We start from the raw sequence: 22,112 nt of genomic DNA, 5'->3' as shown, positions 1-22,112 counted from the left end.
GTTTCAGCCGGCGATGCAGTCGGCCTCCGGCCTTGGGTGGCCGGCCTTCCAGCCGGTGCCTAACCTGGGACCTCCAAGAACTGTACCCCCCCCCATTCCCCAGGAACGCCGCGCTTTCAAGCGCAAGCGGGGACTAGAACTGTACCACCCATGAACTCTGGTTTGGCCCCACCCCCCCTCCCATGTTTGTTATTTCTATTATCCCATCCTAGTCCTGTCATCGTATTGTCATGTTTACCATTGATCATGTTTTCTTTGTTTTGCCTTGTCCTGTCGGTCACCCAGTCGGTCTTGTCTCTGTCTCAGTCTACCCTGTCTCGTTAGTCTACCCCTTGGTGAACACCTGGGGGTGTTCATTAAAGGGGGGCGCTTCTGTCAAGGCTCTGCTTCACTTAGTCATGATTTTCTTGGTCCTGTAGCAGAGCCATGACAAAGCCTTATGTTTTATGTGAGAAAACCATGAGTTGTCCATGTTTTTACTTCTCATGTGTTTTCTCATGTCTTGTCATTGGCCCCGCCCCTCTCGTTTCGCGTATTGCTTCCCGTCCGTGTTCCATTACCTTCACCTGCCTTGTGTCATTATCCCTTGTTTGTCTTGCCGTTCAAAAGCCCTTGTCTCGTTGCTCGTTCATTGTGGTTGTTCGTGTTCGAAGATGTTGTGTGTGCTCTACTCTCACTGTATCATGTGAGAGCTATTTGGATCACGTTCCATGTTGGATGTTCCCTGTTCCTGATGCCGTTCGTCTTTTGTAGTAAGTGTTAGTTTAGTCTCCGTCTAGTGTTTATTAGTCTAGTGTTCAGTGAGTCTTGTGATTTATCATTATTATTTTTCTTGTCCCAGTTTTGTACCCCATCGCGGTCTTTTGTTTTGCCCTGTTTTTGTGTGAATAAAGTCTTGTCTGTTAAGTCCTCGTCTCCCTCGCCTGCCTGCAATTGGGTTCTCTCCCACGCTTTCCGTGACAGGATGATGTCTAATCACTGGAGGGGGACACTGAGAAAAAGATGCTGGGCAATGGGTTGTAACCTGAGTGGCACACTGGGNCCGCAGCTGGGAAACTTCGTGACTGTGAGACGGCGTAGTCGCAGGACAAAACATCACTCGACCGTTCCGATTACAGTCTCGAACAGGTTTGCCCCGCTCAGTGACGCACCGACTGAGAAACCTGCTGAAAGTGCCCTAGTTATCGGTGATTCTATTGTTCGGAACGTTAACATAGAGGCACCAGCCACCATAGTCCAATGTTTACCGGGAGCCAGAGCGCCTGACATCAAGTCAAATTTAAATGTGCTGGCTAAGGCTAATCGTAAATTCAGTAAGATTGTCATTCACGTCGGCACAAATGATGTTCGACTCCGTCAATCGGAGATCACAAAAGATAACATTAAAGAGGTGTGTGAGCTCTCAAGCACGATGTCAGACACTGTAATCTTCTCTGGCCCCCTCAATGCTTATCGTGGTGATGAGATTTATAGCAGATTATCATCACTAAATGGCTGGTTGTCTGAGTGGTGCCTGCAGAATGATATAGTTTTTATAAATAACTGGAAGAGTTTTGGGCAGTGGTGTGAAGTATTGGAGTAAATGTAATTAGTTACTGTGTATTAAAGATATTAGCAACTTTTACTCTCTACTTGACTACATTTTTGAACATATGTACTCTTTACTCCACTACATTTGTAATGACTAATGCAATTACACATTACATTTTGCATGGCACCTATCTTTTTTTGCAGCAGTTTATTTTTGCTACAGAAGAATTAACATTGCCATTTAAAGGGCATTGAAGGTACTTCTTGTGAATTTTGCCCTTACTTCTTTATGTGAATACGTGTGCATTATCAGGTAGTTGACAATCGCTGGCTTTCACTTTTTAATTTACCTAACATTATTTTATTTATCCGTTATATTGAAGAGAACTTTTTGAAGAATGTTGGCTTACTTATGAGCACTTGAGCTTAAATGAGACCTGGGTGTTTGTAATAGATGTAGGTTATGGTGTCGGCCATGATTTGTTGCAATTTTGAGGTGTTCAGTCTTATTATGATTTAAGAAAATAAATGCGATTGCTCACCTCACCAATCAACTGTTTCTTGTTTTTCACTGACGTGTCTCTTAAGTGTTGAGGACTAGTGCTGCTTTGAGCCTACATTCAGTATGAGTAAAATACTCAAGTACTGTTAAAATCAGATACTCGAAGACTTTTACTGAAGTCATTTTTAAATTGGTGACTTGTAACGTGTAATGGAGTAATTTTCACTGCAAGGTATCTGTACTTTTACTTAAGTATGGTTTCAGGTACTCTTTACACCTCTGTGCATACCCATAGAACGTTTGTCAACCAATCAGATTGAAGCATTCAACAGCCCCGTGGTATAATATAATTCTATGTGTGTGTGTACATTGTTGCAGACTGCGTCTCAGAGGTCAACTTAACAGATAAGAAATGTCTTTTGATAAAAAAGAAGAGAGAAACAAGATTGTGTCTTCAGTCAGGCAGTCCTCTGTGTATAGTGAAGATGCGCAATAATTGCCATAGCAACTCTACCCTATACTGCCCCTTAAAACAACTTTTATAGACATTCATTGTAATATATTAGAGCACTAAAAACTATATGAATACATAGCAACCATAAATACAATATAAACAATTAAAGTCCTTTCATGTGACCCAAACTCCTTGTGAGGGGGTCACAATATACATATCTTATAAATGCACTTGGCCCTTTCTACATGAATACACAGCAGACCAAGGTGCCGCTGACAAACAGTATACTTGCCTCTCTATGGACTCTTTCCAACTAAGAGTCCTATAGAGGAGTGGCAGACAGATTTAACTTGACCAAATCCACAGTTTCAAAACACCCCCATGAGTTCTGTTCTCTTGTAAGAAATCATTTGTCACATTACATCTTCTGGCCCAGAGGACAAGCCCTGCACATATCTCAGTTAGGATTTGAAACAGCTGGGTTTCCTAACACTGTCTGTGCAGTTGATGGATGCCAATTATAAAACCACGCTGTGAGAATCCTGTGGCCTACATCAATAGGAAGCAATTCTATTCTGTTATACTTACAGGATTCTGTGACAGACAGCGGCGGTTCTGTCATGTCAGTGTGGGTCACCCTGGTAGCTGGCATGATTCAAGAGCGTTTGGTTTGTCCGAGGTAGGCCGCCTTCTTGAGGAAGATCCACATTCCCTGGTTCCGGAGGGCATGCAATTGGTGACTCTGCATACCCTCTTTTGCTTCAGCTAATGAAGCCATAAAGGGACAATGGCCACATGACTGTCAGACAGAGACGGATGAATCAGAAACTGAATTCTGCTCGTGTAGTAATTGAGCATGCATTTGGTATATTAAAAACTAAATTCAGGAGACTCAGATGTTTGCACATGACAGATGAGAAGAACATTTCTTCTGCAGTCACAGCTTGTTGCATTCTGCATAACATGTGCCTGAAACTGGGGTGTAAACCTCTGAAAATGGTTTTGGTGTAAAATAAAAAATATTTAATTTCCTGAAAAACATTTTATGTATTTTTAAATCTTCTGAAGGACAAAAATAAAGATGTATAAATGAAACAATAACAATTTACACCAAAACCATTTTCAGAGGTTTACACCCACCCGACTTCAAATGAATAGTGTTGACTTTGTGGGCAGCACTGGATGTTTCTATCTATTGTAATAGTTGCGTATGAGTCTCTTGGTTGTCCTCAGTGTAAAAAGAGGAATCTCAACATCATACAGTTACTGCTGGACATGAAATGCTGAAAAAGCAAAGATTGTGGCGGACCTGGGTGATTGTTTTGAAGATCAGTGGACAGTCTAATGACTCATGACAAACAAAAAACCCTTAAACAACTATGACTAAACATAAAAACTCTCATTGATTGAGCAGGTAACATCATACAGTATTAAGAATAAGGGGCGTGTAAACTTTTGCCCTGGGCTATTTTTAGAAATTCTGTTATTATTCTTTAGTGTGAACTATATGTTAACATTTCTTTAGTGAAATAACTTGCTCAGGGCAGGACTAAATTAAAAATAAACCTTCAATTTCAAAAATCCTTTTATATTTCCAAAAGTTTCAGCTTTTTCCAGATTCCTCAAGGGATGTGTAAACTTTTGAGCACAACTGTACCTTGTTGGTTTTCTTGACATTCTAACTGTTTGTATATGAATTCAGAATTGTGTGTTTGTGAGGCTTGTTGTGGAAGCTTTATTTTCCTTGTTTCAACAGAAGAGTCGACATGGGATGTTGGATGATGTCATGGCTCTGCTTCACTTAGTCATGATTTTCTTGGTCCTGTAGCAGAGCCATGACAAAGCCTTATGTTTTATGTGAGAAAACCATGAGTTGTCCATGTTTTTACTTCTCATGTGTTTTCTCGTGTCTTGTCATTGGCCCCGCCCCTCTCGTTTCGCGTATTGCTTCCCGTCCGTGTTCCATTACCTTCACCTGCCTTGTGTCATTATCCCTCGTTTGTCTTGCCCTTCAAAAGCCCTCGTCTTCTCTGTCTCGTTACTCGTTCATTGTGGTTGTTCGTGTTCGAAGCTGTTGTGTGTGCTCTACTCTCACTGTATCATGTGAGAGCTATTTGGATCACGTTCCATGTTGGATGTTCCCTGTTCCTGATGCCGTTCGTCTTTTGTAGTAAGTGTTAGTTTAGTCTCCGTCTAGTGTTTATTAGTCTAGTGTTCAGTGAGTCTTGTGATTTATCATTATTATTTTTCTCGTCCCAGTTTTGTACCCCATCGCGGTTCTTTTCTGTTAAGTCCTCGTCTCCCTCGACTGCCTGCAATTGGGTTCTCTCCCACGCTTTCCGTGACAGAATGAACGAGCCCAATCGAACCCAGCAGGTGGCTCCCAAGGACGGCAAGGCGTCGTCCCCCTGATCCGGCCTAGCCCACTTGCTACTGGGGTTCCGTCAGGGGAGTTATGGGGACCTGGAGTTCGCCAGAGCATTCTCGGCGGTGGCAGAGGCGACCGGGTTCAATGACGCAGAGTTGAAGACGATCTTCAACTGCTGCCTCACCCGGCGCCTCACACCGCAGGAGAAGAGGCTGCTGGCTCCTCTCGGGTTCGCGGATATGGTCAGATACGTGGCCAACCGGGATGATCCCGGGAGTGGGGTTCCATTTGGAACTTCCGCTCCACGGTCGAGCGTCCCGGGGGGTCTCGTCCTGACTGCCGCTGCCCGGGGGGACTCAGTACCCTCTGGCTGGAGCTCCACGGTTCCCGGTTCCCCTGGCTGAAACCGTGGCGAGTGGGGAGGGAAGGACTCGGGAACGTCGTCTGGGGGTTCCCCCAATGCTGAACTACCTCCAGTCCCCACGGGTCCGCCAAAGATGGCTGCAGACCCAGCGGTGCGGAAAAGGAGGAAGGAGTGTCACGGGGGAACGTACCATTCTATGCAGCCGGCTACCACTCCGGTGCAGCCGGCATCCAGTCCAGTAATCGAGCCGGCGTCCAGTCCGGTGATCGAGCCGGCGTCCAAGTTGATGTCCAGTCCGGTGTCCAGTCCGGTGATCCAGCCGGCGTCCAGTCCGATGTCCAGTCCGGCGTACAGTCTGGAGTCCAGTCAGGTGTCGAGTCCAGTGGTCCAGCCTACGGTCCCGCCGGAGACTGTACAGGCTTCCCGCCCGGTACAGCCGGGAGTCAGTCCGGTTTCCAGTCAGGCTTTCAGTCTGGTCAAGCCGGTGTACCAGCCGGCCACTCGGACAGTCTTCAGGCCGGTGACTCGGCCGGAGTTTCAGCCGGCGATGCAGTCGGCCTCCGGCCTTGGGTGGCCGGCCTTCCAGCCAGTGCCTAACCTGGGACCTCCAAGAACTGTACCCCCCCCATTCCCCAGGAACGCCGCGCTTTCAAGCGCAAGCGGGGACTAGAACTGTACCACCCATGAACTCTGGTTTGGCCCCACCCCCCCTCCCATGTTTGTTATTTCTATTATCCCATCCTAGTCCTGTCATCGTATTGTCATGTTTACCATTGATCATGTTTTCTTTGTTTTGCCTTGTCCTGTCGGTCACCCAGTCGGTCTTGTCTCTGTCTCAGTCTACCCTGTCTCGTTAGTCTACCCCTTGGTGAACACCTGGGGGTGTTCATTAAAGGGGGGCGCTTCTGTCAAGGCTCTGCTTCACTTAGTCATGATTTTCTTGGTCCTGTAGCAGAGCCATGACAAAGCCTTATGTTTTATGTGAGAAAACCATGAGTTGTCCATGTTTTTACTTCTCATGTGTTTTCTCATGTCTTGTCATTGGCCCCGCCCCTCTCGTTTCGCGTATTGCTTCCCGTCCGTGTTCCATTACCTTCACCTGCCTTGTGTCATTATCCCTTGTTTGTCTTGCCGTTCAAAAGCCCTTGTCTCGTTGCTCGTTCATTGTGGTTGTTCGTGTTCGAAGATGTTGTGTGTGCTCTACTCTCACTGTATCATGTGAGAGCTATTTGGATCACGTTCCATGTTGGATGTTCCCTGTTCCTGATGCCGTTCGTCTTTTGTAGTAAGTGTTAGTTTAGTCTCCGTCTAGTGTTTATTAGTCTAGTGTTCAGTGAGTCTTGTGATTTATCATTATTATTTTTCTTGTCCCAGTTTTGTACCCCATCGCGGTCTTTTGTTTTGCCCTGTTTTTGTGTGAATAAAGTCTTGTCTGTTAAGTCCTCGTCTCCCTCGCCTGCCTGCAATTGGGTTCTCTCCCACGCTTTCCGTGACAGGATGATGTCTAATCACTGGAGGGGGACACTGAGAAAAAGATGCTGGGCAATGGGTTGTAACCTGAGTGGCACACTGGGTCAAAGATGCTGGATGATGAGTAATAGCTGCAAAGGAAAGCACAATTAAAGAAATCCCTACAAGAAATAGAAATGCGGTCATCAAATTCTTTACCTTGTTTCTGTGATGTTGCTGCCGGTCTCACTTGTTGCATTATATATACTGCATGTTTTATCTGTAAAAAAATTCAATCGATAAAAATAAAATGAAATTAATAACACCAGACATTATTTGTTTACTTACCATCCTTTATTTTCTCAGCAATTTCCTTGCTGACTGTTATGCTTATTGCTCCTTGGGAGTCTGTTAGTGTTATTATCACATTCTCCATCTTGTTGCAATTGTTAGCTTTGTGGATGGCTTTTATAATTAAAGCCATAATGGGAAATGATCACACACTAAAGGAACATTGTTATCCATAATTATGGGTAAACCACTTTGAATTAGAAATGCCATAACTAATCAACCTAAGGATGTTAAGCCTATTTAAAACATGTTGGTCAAAAAACATTTTGTTGCTTTAACATTATTCGAAATATCTTCCTATGTATTCGAATTGATAAAAGTTTGGAACAACCTGAGGGTGAGTAAATGGTGACAGAACATTTTCATCAGTCTGTAAAAAAATATGAATACTATAAATAAAATAGCGAGAATGTGTCTGTGTGTTTTTACTCCACTTCTGGTATAATTCACACACGCTGTCAATACTCCGATGCACCACACAAAGATCAGGCAAAATGGTAAAATATAAGACAAATGCATGTGTGCATGCAGCATTTGTTTTGATGGATTGGCTTATTAATTTCATGGAACAATGTTGTATGAATATTACAATGTACAAAATTTACAACAACAGCATAAAATACAATAAATTAAAAATGACAAGAAATAGGACTTAAACAAGAAATAATTAAAACGAAACAAATAAAATAAAGCACATGCACTAATTAGGCTACTTATTTAAAAACATCCCTTCATAATATATGATTTTACCTAGGTGTTTTCATTGTCACATATGAATAAAAATATATAAACTACTATAAATTGTAAACTTCTTAAAAAACACCGGACATTCTTAGCCAATGAGCATTAAGCTGTGTCGTCAGCAAGTCGTTTCCCATCATGCTTTTGATCAGCGCAGTCGGTGGATAGCAATTGCGCCGCAATTGCTGTCTCAACAAATCGTGTTTCCGGGCGGATCGGGTAGCGACACGTGGAGAACTAAATCGAGGAAGGTTGGCAATATGGCCGGGCTGAACATATTCGTGCTGTGTTTAATGTCAGCAAACGTGTTGAACAGCATGTTACGGAGGAATTCTGGGAAGGGGACAGTGGGCAGTAGGAAGGACAGCAGTGGCAGCACAGCACCTGTGATTCCAGAGGAAATGTTATCGTGTCACTGCAATCAATGTCCTGAAGACTCCATCAATAACACCTGCAGGACGGACGGTTACTGCTTCTCTATGGTGGAGCAAGAGGAAGGCAAATCTCCGGTCATCACTTTCGGCTGTCTATCATCTGTGGGGTCAGAGTTTCAGTGTATGGACACAGGAAACGCTCGTCTGAGGAGAATCATGGAGTGTTGCAAAGATCAGGATTACTGTAACCGAGACCTCCGTCCCACACTGCCTCGAGAGAACCGATCCTCCCTCTTGCCTCTCCTTCCTTCCCTCCATTAGATCCTTCCTCAACCACCACCATTCCCCCCACCACCCCTGTCCGCCTCCTAACCGCAGACATCTCTGCCACCGGGCCCGGTAATAAGCAACGAGCGCTCATCACCTCTCCTACCGGACGTTCTGCGGCGACTACTAAATGAAGCACAGCAAGTCTACAACAAAGGCAGGCCAGATACAAAGCCCAAATCCAACCAGGATAATGGCACCATCTACCCAGACAAGGATCAAGAAGAATGGGGAAATTTCAACAGAGAGAAATGATGTGATTTTTGTACATTTGTACTAACTAATGTACAAAAAACACAACATTTTGTACACTAATCATAAGTTCACTGTTCAAGTTTGTTCGAAGGATGTTTTGGGACCATGAGGCAGTGTGTTTACATGTCGATAAGAGTTTTAGCTTAGCGCTAAGAGTTTCTACGAGTCACGTAAACTAAGAGGAGATGGTCAGTAAAAAAGATACGATTTATGTATAACAAGCTGTGCAGGTTTGAGTTCAGGTGCGATTTAAATAATTAACATATAAATCTCCTCTATTGAGGTGCACAGTAAAGGTCCAATGTGATCTTTAAAAAAATATGATTTAATAAAAAAAAGATATTTAATTGAAAAAAAGAATCCGATACAGCTGCCTATCGGATTCAGCATGACATCAGAGCAAGGTGGACGTAACTCGGACACATTTCTAACCGGCATGCATCTTGCGCTGATCACCGGTGATCGAATCTGCGCAGAATTTGGCCATCTTAAACAAGCCTAAGGTGATAGGTCAGCTGTGATTCTGAGAAAGCATTGGTTCTCGTGTATCTTGTGACCCATTGCGTCATTACGTCTGCATTAAATGTAAAGTCTTGATAGGCTTGTTCGACTTGATGCAGCGCTGCAAGATCCGACAGGCAGAAGACAGCAAAGTACCGCGAGAGTGATGCGAAAGATAACTTTATGTTTTTTCGAATCACTGTTGCGGTACTTTGATGTCATCCGCCTGTCGGATCTTGCAGCGCCGCATCAAGTCGAACAAGCCTATTCGATTGTGTCATTACGTCAGTCTAAACGAGCTCTGCCTACATGCGTTGCATACATGGACAATCTTCGTCTAAACTTATTTCTGGCTTCAATTTAGAAGGTTTGCAACACAAGTTGTTTTGTAATATACTGTTTGTTTGTCAATGTATGCAATAAATACCGGTGACTGTACATTCCCACGTGTTGCATTTTGTATGGTTGAGTAGTATTTAGGTTTTAGGGTGGGGGTTGGGTTAGGGGTTCAAAAATATCTTTTAAACTATAAATATTGATGAAATTATTGATACTATAACAAATATGAAGAATTAAATGCATAAAAAGTGAACAAGCTAAAGCAATGGAATGACTGTACTTCATAATAAGCTGCTGGTGCTACAGGGCGCTCATCCTTAATACGTAACTGTTGGTCGTAATAAGGTACTTGTACAAACAACCGACTGGGTTGTTTTTTTGGGAGGACAGTCTGTTTATAGAGCCCCCGTTATACAGAGGGGTCATGTGCCAGGATATACATCCCTTATTTGGGCCCTACACATCGTGGAAACTATTCTAGACATACATCTTCTACCTAAGCATAAACAGATTACCAAAGCAACGACACCCTTAAACCACAATGGAGATAAGATCTCGGGTATGGCAGTTGACATCTGTTTCCCCCCATAAATGAACATACATAGGAGTCTTCATATACACAAACTATGTTCCAATGCAAAAGCAGTTAACCGCTGACCTTTTCACCCTTATTCTTCTGAGCGGAGGTGTCAAGACAATAGTTTGCAACTTCTATATGTTGTATAAGCGTAAGCATCATTACAAGGTACAATCTAAATCAACGGCCAGCGCTAATTCTTCAGTCAAAGCCAAAGAGTCAACCTTGGCTGTGGCCACTTCTGTTAGAACAAAAATTATTATCTACTAATATTTCCCTTGCAAGTCTCATTAACTTTTTATTGATACGTTCTTGATGACAAATCTACCTTGCGTAGCTTTGGAAATCATATCACTCGTTGATTTCTGAAGGCTTGGTTCTACGCTTGGTCTGATCCTGATTTTCTCTTGTTTTTTCTGTAGACCTTGAACAATCAAAATATGCATGTCATACTTTATAGGTTCACGGTGAAAGGACAAATACAAATCCTTTCTCAGTCCCTTTTTAACATGTGCATCAAATACAACAATATTGATGAGTAAATTAACAGCAAATCTACAATTTATGATGAAAACTCTTTCCACACTGAAGACATGTTCATGGACGCTCAACAGTGTGAATTCTCATGTGCTCATCAAGCATTAGTTTGCGTTTGAAACAGTTTCCACACTGAGGACACGGATATGGGCTCTCTCCAGTGTGAATTCTCATGTGCTCCTTAAGCGTTGTTTTGCGTTTGAAACCTTTTCCACACTGAGGACACGTGTATGGACGCTCTCCAGTGTGAATTCTCATGTGATCCTTAAGCGTTGATTTGTGTTTGAAACTCTTTCCACACTGAGGACACGCGTATGGACGCTCTCCAGTGTGAATTCTCATGTGATCCTTAAGCGTTGATTTCTGTATGAAACTCTTTCCACACTGAGGACACGTGTATGGACGCTCTCCAGTGTGAATCCTAATGTGCCTCTCAAGCATTGATTTGAGGTTGAAACCTTTTCCACACTGAGGACACGGGTATGGGCACTCTCCAGTGTGAATTCCCATGTGCTCCTTAAGCGTTGTTTTGCGTTTGAAACCTTTTCCACACTGAGGACACGGGTATGGGCGCTCTCCAGTGTGAATTCTCATGTGATCATTAAGCGTTGATTTCTGTATGAAACCCTTTCCACACTGAGGACATGTGTATGGACGCTCTTCGGTGTGAATTCTCATGTGATCCTTAAGCGTTGATTTCTGTCTGAAACTCTTTCCACACTGAGGACATGTGTATGGACGCTCTCCAGTGTGAACTCTAATGTGCTCCTCAAGTGTTGATCTCTGTTTGAAACTCTTTCCACACTGAGGACAAGCATATTGGTGCTGTTCATTGTCAGTTTTCATGTGCTCCTCAAGATGACTTTTCTGTATAAAACAGTTTCCACACTGAGAGCAGGTGAAAGGCTCGCCTGCTTCTGTATTTGAACAAAATGGTTAAAATACTAATTAGGACAGAAAATATGCAAATTGGGACACATGTTTTAAGTTTACGGTTTAAGAAGAACTGACTTTCAACTAAAATAGGATAAAACAGTAAGACAAATTTGGCTAACTTTAGCGAATAACCTCGTCATTCTAAATCACATCTACAGATGGCTTGAAGAGATCTCTAAAGATAGATATAACTGAAAAACATGAAACCATGATTCAGTCTGAACCCTAACAGTTAAAATAACATGAAAACATGACATTTTGTTCTATTACCTCTGCTTTGTTAGCGCAGCTTCTCTGCTGTCGCTGATATTACCGTAAACACAGTGATAGTGACGCACACTCTTCCGTTGACATGATATTACCGTAATGATACTTATACACGCGCACTATCACTTATCCGCAGTCAATTCCAATATTATTTATAACCAGAAGACAAAATAAATTCACCACAGTGCTGTACAGAAAGTTCACACAATGTGCAAAAAAACATACTACCTTAAGTTAATCCTTAGTTTACATCAAGTTCAAAGCGTTCATTGATACATGTTAAATGCACTTCAAAAACGCGTTGTTACGGCTGCCAGACGACAATCTGTCAAACTACAAGTAAATATTTTATTTGTTTCATCTTAGTTTAACTCTTAAAACCACTATAGCCTAATTGAATTAAAACAGCAGAGACAGAAACGATCGGTCCTGTCAGATAGTTTTGCTGCGCGCGCTGTCCTGTTGAGCCAAACGCGGGAGGCGCGTGCTTTTATGTTCCCATTCATCACCATATTAAGCCTGTGTGACAAGTTAAAGATACCTTTTGGTGAAAATCTGTGGCTGCCACAAATTAGTAAAAAACATCTCTTTGTATATTAACAACTCAAACCTACAACATATTCAACATAAACATTTTCAAAGAATCTCACACAATTAAAAAAATATAAAATGGGCTTCTGGGACATACCTCCATTCACTATGACAATGTACTCCTGTACAACATACAAACCTGCTGTGAAACTGTTCTTTAGGTTAAGATACTATTTTCCTCTCGTGTCAACATGACACAACAGAGGAACAGACAGACAACACCTAGGCCTACCAGACGTCAATGTTCATATTACTGACTTATTGTATTTTGATGCTTTCTTTCTTTCTTTCTTTCTTTCTTTCTTTTATTAAATGGACAAAAAAGTGTTAAGCCAAAATCCAAAAATAAATCATTATTAATAATAGTGCAAGAGAAAGAAGAACGCAAAGCTACATACTGTGACGAACTTTCAATATTGTCAGAGGTTGGGATATCAGTTTCCAGTTTGATTTCTAAAACTACTTTACATACCTAAACAACGACTGGAGAAAACCACATTTCTGTCGAAATCTATTTGTAATAAACACTAGCCGCTGTGGCTGTACTGCTGTGTCCAAATAGAAAAAGAGACATGAGGTGTTTGACTGTGAAAAATGTCACGAGTGACTGTTTCTTCCGCAGAACACAAAAGGAGATATTTTGAAGAATGTTGTTAACGGCCCCTCACTCAGTTGCACTGGTTACAATAGAAGTGAATGGGGGCTGTGCTGTTCTGTTACCAACATTTTTCAAAATGTCTTCTTTTGTGTTCAGCAGAAAAAAGCAGTGTGTAAATGATGACAGAATTTTCATTTTGAAGGTGAACTACTCCTTGAAAGAGTATATGAAGTGTCACCACAAAGATTATTGATGTCACTACTAATGGTCTGATATGGCATTCAAACCGGACAAACACCTAGTAGTAGCAGAAACACTGAACACCACGAGACAAACTGAGTATTTAGAAACATACTAATGTATGATGTACCTGGAAGAAGACACTAGAGGGCAGTCAAATATAACAGTCTAGAACTCAACATATAATCAATGTAAATAAATGAAAAAGGAAGTAAATTAGTTCTACAAATATACTCGATGTCTTTGTCAACTTTGATGATCGTCATATCTAGTGACTTCTGCTGACTTTACTGTATAATAACATATAGAGCTCAACAGAAGACAGCAAACACCACAAGAATATGAAGCATAAAGAGAATTTAAATGCTCTTTAAATGCTTTATTTCGTTCATTTTTATGAGTTAAAAGTTCGTCACAATCGTTCTGTTTAGCCCCAGCGGCTCCATGCGTTACTAGTAACTCCCGTGAACTATTGAGAGCCTCCATGAACCGCCATTGCTGTAAAAACTGTTCCATTGGAGTCGACGCAACTGTCTCTCAATGGCTCCGAGTCTGCCAAACTGCACTTGGCGTGTCTGAAACATCAGGTGAGTTCCAATCGCATTCATGTTCCCTACTTGCTAAGAAGGGCTGAGATCCTGAGATAAAAACTCTGGCGGGAGATGGACAATTTTACCTCATAATAAAGCAGTTTTGGATGACACTTGGCAAACAGAGTAAACACAGTTTTCTGACGACCCTTCTTCTTTTGTCCCTTTCTCGAAGCGACTTTCAAGTCTTTCTGTCAAGTCTAGTTTATAATTGTTGAAATAAAGTGTTTTTGTTGTTACAAAACCCGACCGATCCACTTCAGAAGACATGTGTTACCCCCTGGAGGCGTGTGGATCAGTTTTATGATGGATGAATGCGCTTTTTGAGTTTCAAAATAATGGCTGCCATCCGCCACTATTACCAAGCTGAGAAGATCTAGGATTTTATTCAGTATTACTCCGACTGAGGTGCGCTTAAAGAAGAAAGTCAAATACACATAGGACGGCGTTCGGATGAGTAAAATATAGGCTAATTTAATTTATCCAATGAAGTGTTCCTTTAAGAGCAAATCTACATTTTATGCTGAAATCTCTTTCTACATTGAAGGCATGTTCATGGACGGTCTCTGGTGTGAATTTTCTTGTGCGCCTCCAGACGTGTTTTCTGTTTGAAACTCTTTCCACACTGAGGACACGTGTATGGACGCTCACCAGTGTGAACCCTCATGTGGACATTTAGATGACTTTTCTGTCTGAAACTCTTTCCACACTGAGTACACGTGTATCGGCGCTCGCCAGTGTGAATTCTCATGTGAACGTTAAACGTTGATCTCTGTCTGAATCTCTTTCCACACTGAGNTTCTGTCTGAAACTCTTTCCACACTGAGGACACGTGTATGGACGCTCTCCGGTGTGAACCCTCATGTGGACATTAAGATTATTTTTCTGTCTGAATCTCTTTCCACACTGAGGACACGGGTATGGTCGCTCTCCAGTGTGAATTCTCATGTGTTCCTCAAGCGTTGATATGTGGTTGAATCTCTTTCCACACTGAGGACATACGTATGGGCGCTCTTCACTGTGAATTCTCATGTGAACCTCAAGCATCGATCTCTCTTTAAAACTCTTTCCACACTGAAGACATGGGTATGGACGATCTTCAGTGTGAATTATCATGTGGACCTCAAGCGATAATTTGCGTTTGAAACTCTTTTCACACTTAAGACATGAGTAAGGACGCTCTTCACTGTGAATTTTCATGTGCTCATCAACCGTTGTTTTGTGTTTAAAACTCTTTCCACACTGATGGCATGAGTATGGACGCTCTGCAGTGTGAATTCTAATGTGTACCTTAAGATGATTTTGCTTTGTGAAACTCTTTCCACAATGAGTACATGTGTATGGACGCTCTCCAGTGTGAATTCTAATGTGCTCCTCAAGATAACTTTTCTGTGTAAAACTCTTTCCACACTGAGGACATGTGTATCTGCACTTTTTATTGTGAATTTTCATGTGCTCCTCATGCGTTGATCTGTATTTAAAACTCTTTCCACACTGAGGACACACGTATGGTCGCTCTCCAGTGTGAATTCGCATGTGATTCTCAAGCGTTGATTTCTGTCTGAAACTCTTTCCACACTGATTACAAGTGTGTCTGCGCTCTCCAGTGTGAGTTCTCATGTGCTCATCAAGCGTTGATTTGCGTGTGAAACTCTTAACACACTGAGGACATGAGTATGGACGCTCTCCAGTGTGAATTCTGATGTGCTTTTTAAGCGTTGATTTGCAGTTGAAACTCTTTCCACACTGAGGACACATGTATGGACGCTCTTCTGTGTGAATTCTCATGTGCTCCTTAAGATGACTTTTCTGTATGAAACTCTTTCCACACTGAGGACATGCGTACGGTCGCTCTTCACTGTGAATTTTCATGTGTCTCTGAAGAAGACAATTGTATTTGAAACATTTTCCACACTGAGCGCAGGTAGGCTCGCCTGCTTCAGTTATTTGTTTCCTATTTGGTGATAAAATCTTGTTCTTCTGCAAACTACTAGAAGACATTTCAAGCTTTACAAGATTCTGAGGTTTCTGACACTGATGTTTCTCCTCAACTTCATTCATGGCTTCACTGAACATCACTGTGTGGTATGGTGGAACAGACCTTCCAAAATAAACAAATACATTCGTTTTCACATTAACAACTCTGAACAAAGTTAAACTATTAATTAGGACAGATAGTATGCAAATTAGGCTGCATGGTATTTTGAACAACTGACAAAAGTTTAATCAACTCTGAGTAGTCTGACTCTCACACTGCATCCCAATTTGCATTCTACCTGTCCTAAATGGTTTTGATAATTAAAATTAGTATGGCTCAAATCATAATATATTTAAATAATTAAGTAAGAAATAATGAATGATCTGCGTGTATACGAGTTTGCTACACACACACATACACGCTAAAATACACTTTTCCATAACCAAATGCATCCTTTTAGGGCATATTGAAATTAGTCAAAATGGGACACAACACGAGTTGCACGGCTGCAGAAAATGCTTTTCAAGTTACACTTCATTAATGTATTAAGTAACTAAAATAGGCTAAGCAGTAGGACAAATTTGGCTAACATTAGCGAATAACCTCATCATTATAAATCACATCTACAGATGGCTTGAAGAGGTCTCTAAAGATAGATATAACTGAAAAACATGAAACCATGATTCAGTCTCAACCCTGACCTTTAAAATAACATGAAAAAATGACATTTTGTTCTGATATTACCTCAAACAGTGCAGGGAAACAGTCCGATTTTGTTAGCGCAGCTTCTCTGTTGTTGTTGATATTACCGTAAACACAGTGATAGTGCCGCACACTCTTCCGTTGACATGATATTACCGTAAACACAGTGATAGTGCCGCACACTCTTCCGTTTACATGATATTACCGTAAACACAGTGATAGTGCCGCACACTCTTCCGTTTACATGATATTACCGTAATGATACTTATACACGCGCACTCTCACTTGTCCAAAGTCGATTCCAATGCTAAATGTATTTATAAAGCCGAAATGAATTGACCACGGTGATGTACAGAAAGTTCACACCATGGGCACAGTTATACTAGTTACCTTAATTAAAACCTTTGTCTACATCATTTCAAAGTTCAAAGCGTTTATTGTCATATGCACAGTGAGGAAAACAATCAAAGCCAAACACACAGGAATGAAAAACACTTCTATAAGCGACTTACTTCTTTGGCGAATCCACCCACATGCTTTAAACATCCAAAACGTCATCTACAGGTCTCTTCCAGCAAACATAAGGCCAGCGGACCAGTGGCGAACCACCGGTGGCAAAGTTGGCGGGCGGTCCATGTGGCAACTGCCTGCGGCCCACAGGCTTGTTGCTCATCGTTCTTCCAGCGGCTGTTTCATCAGAAATGTTTACTGGCGGTCCACCGTCGGTCCGCGGTTCATAATCATTCAATCACGCTAACCAAAATGTCATTAAACACAATAATAGATAAAGAACAATGTTCAATAGCAACTGCACATTTATTATTATTTTGAAGGTCCAGTCATTCACTCCAACCCTCCCCTTCCCTTTCGAAACACTACGACGGCTGACAGAACATGGCGAATTACTTGCAAGGGGACCCCCTTTGTAGATAGAAATAACATTCTAAGGTAATAAAAATTATAAACATAACGCTTCATTGTGTACGCTCTTTATACACCTCTAACGGCATAGCTACTCTATGTATATTATTTTGCTTTTCTATCAATAGATCATTCCAAAAATTACACACTTGACAGATCAAATACACAAATGCATTACATTTATCAAATGCTTTTAACCGACGTTACACAAATAGAAGCATTCAGTTAACTTGTTAACTAGTTATTTGTACCCATACGAATAGTTATATGTTTTTTTACAGAATTTCCAGAGAGACCATAGTAAATACAAAATCAACCAGTTTTACTACATTAATAATAACTTTGATAGTAGTAAAACCACAGTAAATCCAAAAATAACCATGGCTTTACTACAGCATCCATATTATAAACTTTTACCCATGGTTTTCAAAAACTATAGCTTACCACAGCACTCCAGCATTCCTATAATATTACTAAAGTAGAACCTTTATATCAAAACCTTGATAGTAGACCTAGACATGATAGTTTTACCACAGGAAATCTCAGGTTAACTGTCTTAAGGGTTTAGCCACTTTTAAAATGCAAATAATTTCAAAGCAGCTTTACAGAAAATACATGTTTCAATGTGACAATAATAACAAAAATACTTTAATCAGCCAGAGGGAGCTATGACTCACTGAGAAACATCTGGCAACAAATAATGTTCATATCGCAATATCTCCAAGTTAATAAAAGTCATTTGTTTAAAGTCATGTTCAGTTAAAAGTAACAAATATTATTATAGGGTAAGTTTGCCGATTTTCAACCCACTTTGTACTGGTACAATGTCTATAATATATGTAAATAAACAATATTTGAATGATGCAAAACACATTATCCAGCGGAGTTTTGTGGACAAATAAATGGGAATATCTCAATACGAGCAACTCTAAAAAAGATAGTAAACATTGTCTGTTCACATATATTGCCATTATTGTAACAATACAAAGTGGGTTGAAAATCTGCAAACTTTCGCAGTGATTACAATATATAATACAGTATGTAGCAGTTTTCTATGTCCATCTATATTTGCCATCATCTGAAGTCTTCGTGAGTGTTGGTGTCATAGGAAGTCTTCACAAGTGATCATGGATCCAAACTGGAGCTTCTGTAATCCCTAGTTACTTTAGGATGTCCATCATTAGAGAACCGGTAAATTATTAGCATAGCATTGTTTATATTATTTCAAGCAAACAATGATCATGTGCATTTTAACTGTTTCATTACTGGAGAACAAGGTTACAAGATGTGTTATGTGATTGCATGAGTAAAAAGATGTGTTTTAATCTAGATTTAAACTGGGAGAGTTTAGGAGTAAAATGCTGTTAGTGTGATATCCTGGTTACTACCAATAGTCCAGAGTTTTGTGACCGTCCTTATCTTATTTATCACACGTCATTCTAATATGCTGATTTGCTGCTCAAGAAACATTCATGTGACACTGAAGAATCGACTAATGATGCTGAAAATTCAGCCTTAAATCACAGAAATAAATTACACTTTACTATATACTCACATAGAAAACAGCTCATTTCAATTATGATAATATTTAACAATCTTTCTGTTTATACTGTATTTTTATCTAACTAACCTATGTTTTACTAACCTAAAACATTTAAACAGTAGCGTTTGTTTCTGGTTTTACTTACTAGACATATACTAGTCATACTAGTCATTACTAGTCATAATCCAGAAAATGCACTTTTAAATGTTGTTTGATCATATCTGTGTGTCAGAAGTGTGTGTACAGAACCACCCTAGAGTGGTAAAAATCCACCCATTCATTTTTTAAAATCCCCAATAAACCTCAACAGTCCTCTTGAAGGAGCTGTTGGCATTCTCTCATTAACCTGACGTCACATTGATTGAGCCCTCCCTATGACTGCTGATGGTCTGCTGTCTCCGCCCTTATCGAGATCTACACTGTCTGCCATTATTTTCACGCTGGACTACTTACAGTGAGCTACAAGAATGTTTTGTAAACACACAAGGTGTTTTGTTGTTGGATGCAATTTACTCCCGACATCGAGCCTCTGAAGACGCTGTGGATAAGTTTTATCTCTCAACGGAATGTGCAGAAGACATCAGGAGAAGTCACTTTACACCGGGATGCTTCACAAACGAATGTTAGTAAAATGCTTGATTCATAATGGGTCATGTTTTCGGTTTTAAACATATGATGCGTTTGTCCCGTGTATTGTCACGTACAAAAAAATGTGCCGGATTTAAAGACGTAACGCGTTTGTGCATTCACTCAGAAAACAGCGTCCTCAGTTTTTAAACAAATAACGCGCTTGTCTTATGTACTCTCACTTATACAAAACAATGTGTTTGGTTTTTAAAGATGAGACAGTGTTTCTCATTCGCTTAATGGCCATTCTCTTCTGTTTTGTTGTTACTGGAAGCACCGCCTCGAACAGCCCTGCGCTTTCTGTTGGAAAGGGGGCGGAGACCAGCAGCTCATTTGCATTTAAAGAGACACACACCAAAACACCCTGTTTTTGCCTGTAAGGAAAGCATTCCTTACGCTTTCGTTTTCATTGCCGAATGTCTAAAATATGACAGCAAAGACTGGATGCTCTCTCTGAAGGCTGAAAGTGCGCTTGTGTCCGGGATGTAAAGCATATTTGCCAGCTTGCTGACTCATAAGCGTTACATATATAATATCCCTCTGTAAACACACCGCTTTGCGACCACTAGTCATTAAATCTGACATAAAACCTGCGTTGTGATCACCAATAATCAAATGTTATCTGCTAGAAACTCTCTGACAGTCACAGTATGTTTTATCGTTCATCAGCTGGAAAAAAATCATCCTGAACGTGACCCCAACGATATCGTTCTCTGTATCTTTATCGTTATAGTTATGGTGTGAACCCCGCTATTCTCCTGAATTAAGAACGATTTTTAAAACGTTATTTTTTTATAGTTATCGCTATAATGTGTACAGGAGGTCTGCTCCACCTCTGCTGCATGGCCATCAGCATGGAAGAATCTACAAACATAACATGCAATTTATCACAGAGTCAAGAACATTTTGTATGAAGTGCCAGATTCATTAAAAGTAAACAAACAAGAGGCAAAACACTGAAAACAAAAAGGAAAGTATACAGAAAATATACAAAAAATATTTCTTAAAATAACAGATTTTATGTTTTTTAGGTTTACTTATTCATTTAATGTTGCTCGTACAATGCCACTGACGTTTGGTTGTCAAAACCTTAAAATAATTGTGATAAAAAGTTGGTAAATAGATGCATGGTGATATGTTGTGAAAAAGTGTATATGAGTGGATTTAATGAGCTTTCTAAACTCACCTAAATTCTAACTATCTGTAACTCCCTGAAATCTCGACGTTCTGCTTTACTGTAGGTGTTATTTTGTCACTCCTGAAAACAGAGAACAACTTTTTGACCATATCTGTTTACGATAAAACATCAAAACACGCTTGAATTAGTTGCAGCACACTGGTGGCGTGCCACCCCAAAAAAGCTGGCAGACTGACAGCATTTTTACATTGATCGGCTTGTCGACAGTCTGTGCCACCCAAAAACTGCCGGTGGACCGTCAGGTCATTGTTTGCTGGGGAGGTGCCTGATTAAAAATGCTCAGAAAAATAAAATGATCACATCAAGATGACTTGATGGTTAAAATATTAACTAGGACAGATAATATTAGGGCTGGGCGATATGGCCTAAAAAAAATCCCAATTTTTTCACAAAAAAAAGATTTAAATCGATTTTTCTGTTTGAGGTGCTGCAGTAAATTGGTTGTACTGCTACCTTTGCTAGCAACAGACTTCAAACACACATTTTTAATTGAAAGTGACCTATTAGTCAGATATGGTGACCCATACCTGAAATGTGACCTCTGCATTTAACCCATCCAGAGAGTAGTGAACACACGCACAGCAAGTGGTGAACAAACGTACACCCGGAGCAGTGGGCAGCTATCACTGCAGCGCCCGGGGAGCAAGTAGGGGTAAGGTGCCTTGCTCAAGGGCACCTCAGTCGTTACCCGCCGGCCCTGAGAATCGAACCGGCAACCTTCTGGTCACGAGTCCGAACCATCAGGCCACGACTGCCCCACTTTGCAGCGGGGTGTTGTTTGTTCTGCGTCTGATACCGCAAAACCGAACCAATTCCATATTACGGATGACACTGTGCCTTTCTTGGCAGGGCCTTAATTTTGTTTACAGTGGCTTGCAAAAGTATTCATCCACCTTTATTTTATTCAAATTTTGTTATGTTGCTGCCTTATCTTAAACTACTTTAAATTAAAAATAATTTACATTAATCTACACTCCATACACAATAATGACAAAACAAAAAAACAGGTTTGTGACAACTTTGCAAATTTATTAAAAATTAAAAACTGAAGTAAGTACATTGCATTAGTATTCATACCCTTTTCTGGGACACTTGAAATTTAGCTCAGAAGCATTAGTTTTGCTTGTTGATGTTTCTACACTTCGAGTGGAGTTAACCTGTGCCAAATTCAATTGAATAAGTATGATTTGGAGCGGCACATACCTCTCTATAAAGGGTGCAACAGCTGAAAATGCATATCAAAGTAAAAACC

General features: G+C 40.8%; 2 protein-coding genes across 2 annotated transcripts; one reads left to right on the top strand and one right to left on the bottom strand.

Moving 5' to 3' along the window:
• The first annotated feature begins 7,025 nt into the window (after positions 1-7,025).
• On the top strand, positions 7,026-9,393 carry LOC130561164 (bone morphogenetic protein receptor type-1B-like). The gene has a single exon (XM_057345335.1). It carries the CDS (start codon positions 7,858-7,860, stop codon positions 8,452-8,454), a length of 597 nt encoding a protein of 198 aa, XP_057201318.1. The 5' UTR covers positions 7,026-7,857; the 3' UTR covers positions 8,455-9,393.
• Positions 9,394-9,473: 80 nt separating this feature from the next.
• LOC130561184 (zinc finger protein 850-like) lies at positions 9,474-16,681 on the bottom strand. Its single transcript, XM_057345355.1, is given in 4 exon segments — positions 9,474-11,489; positions 14,449-14,699; positions 14,702-15,992; positions 16,614-16,681. Coding segments are annotated over 3 exon segments (2,319 nt in total). The 5' UTR covers positions 15,968-15,992; positions 16,614-16,681; the 3' UTR covers positions 9,474-10,687.
• Between the last annotated feature and the right edge of the window lie 5,431 nt (positions 16,682-22,112).

Source organism: Triplophysa rosa, linkage group LG11 (genome assembly GCF_024868665.1).
Source record: "Triplophysa rosa linkage group LG11, Trosa_1v2, whole genome shotgun sequence".
NCBI lineage: Eukaryota > Metazoa > Chordata > Actinopteri > Cypriniformes > Nemacheilidae > Triplophysa > Triplophysa rosa.
Note: the sequence above shows the minus strand (reverse complement) of the source record. Positions and strands in the feature narration are given on the sequence as shown.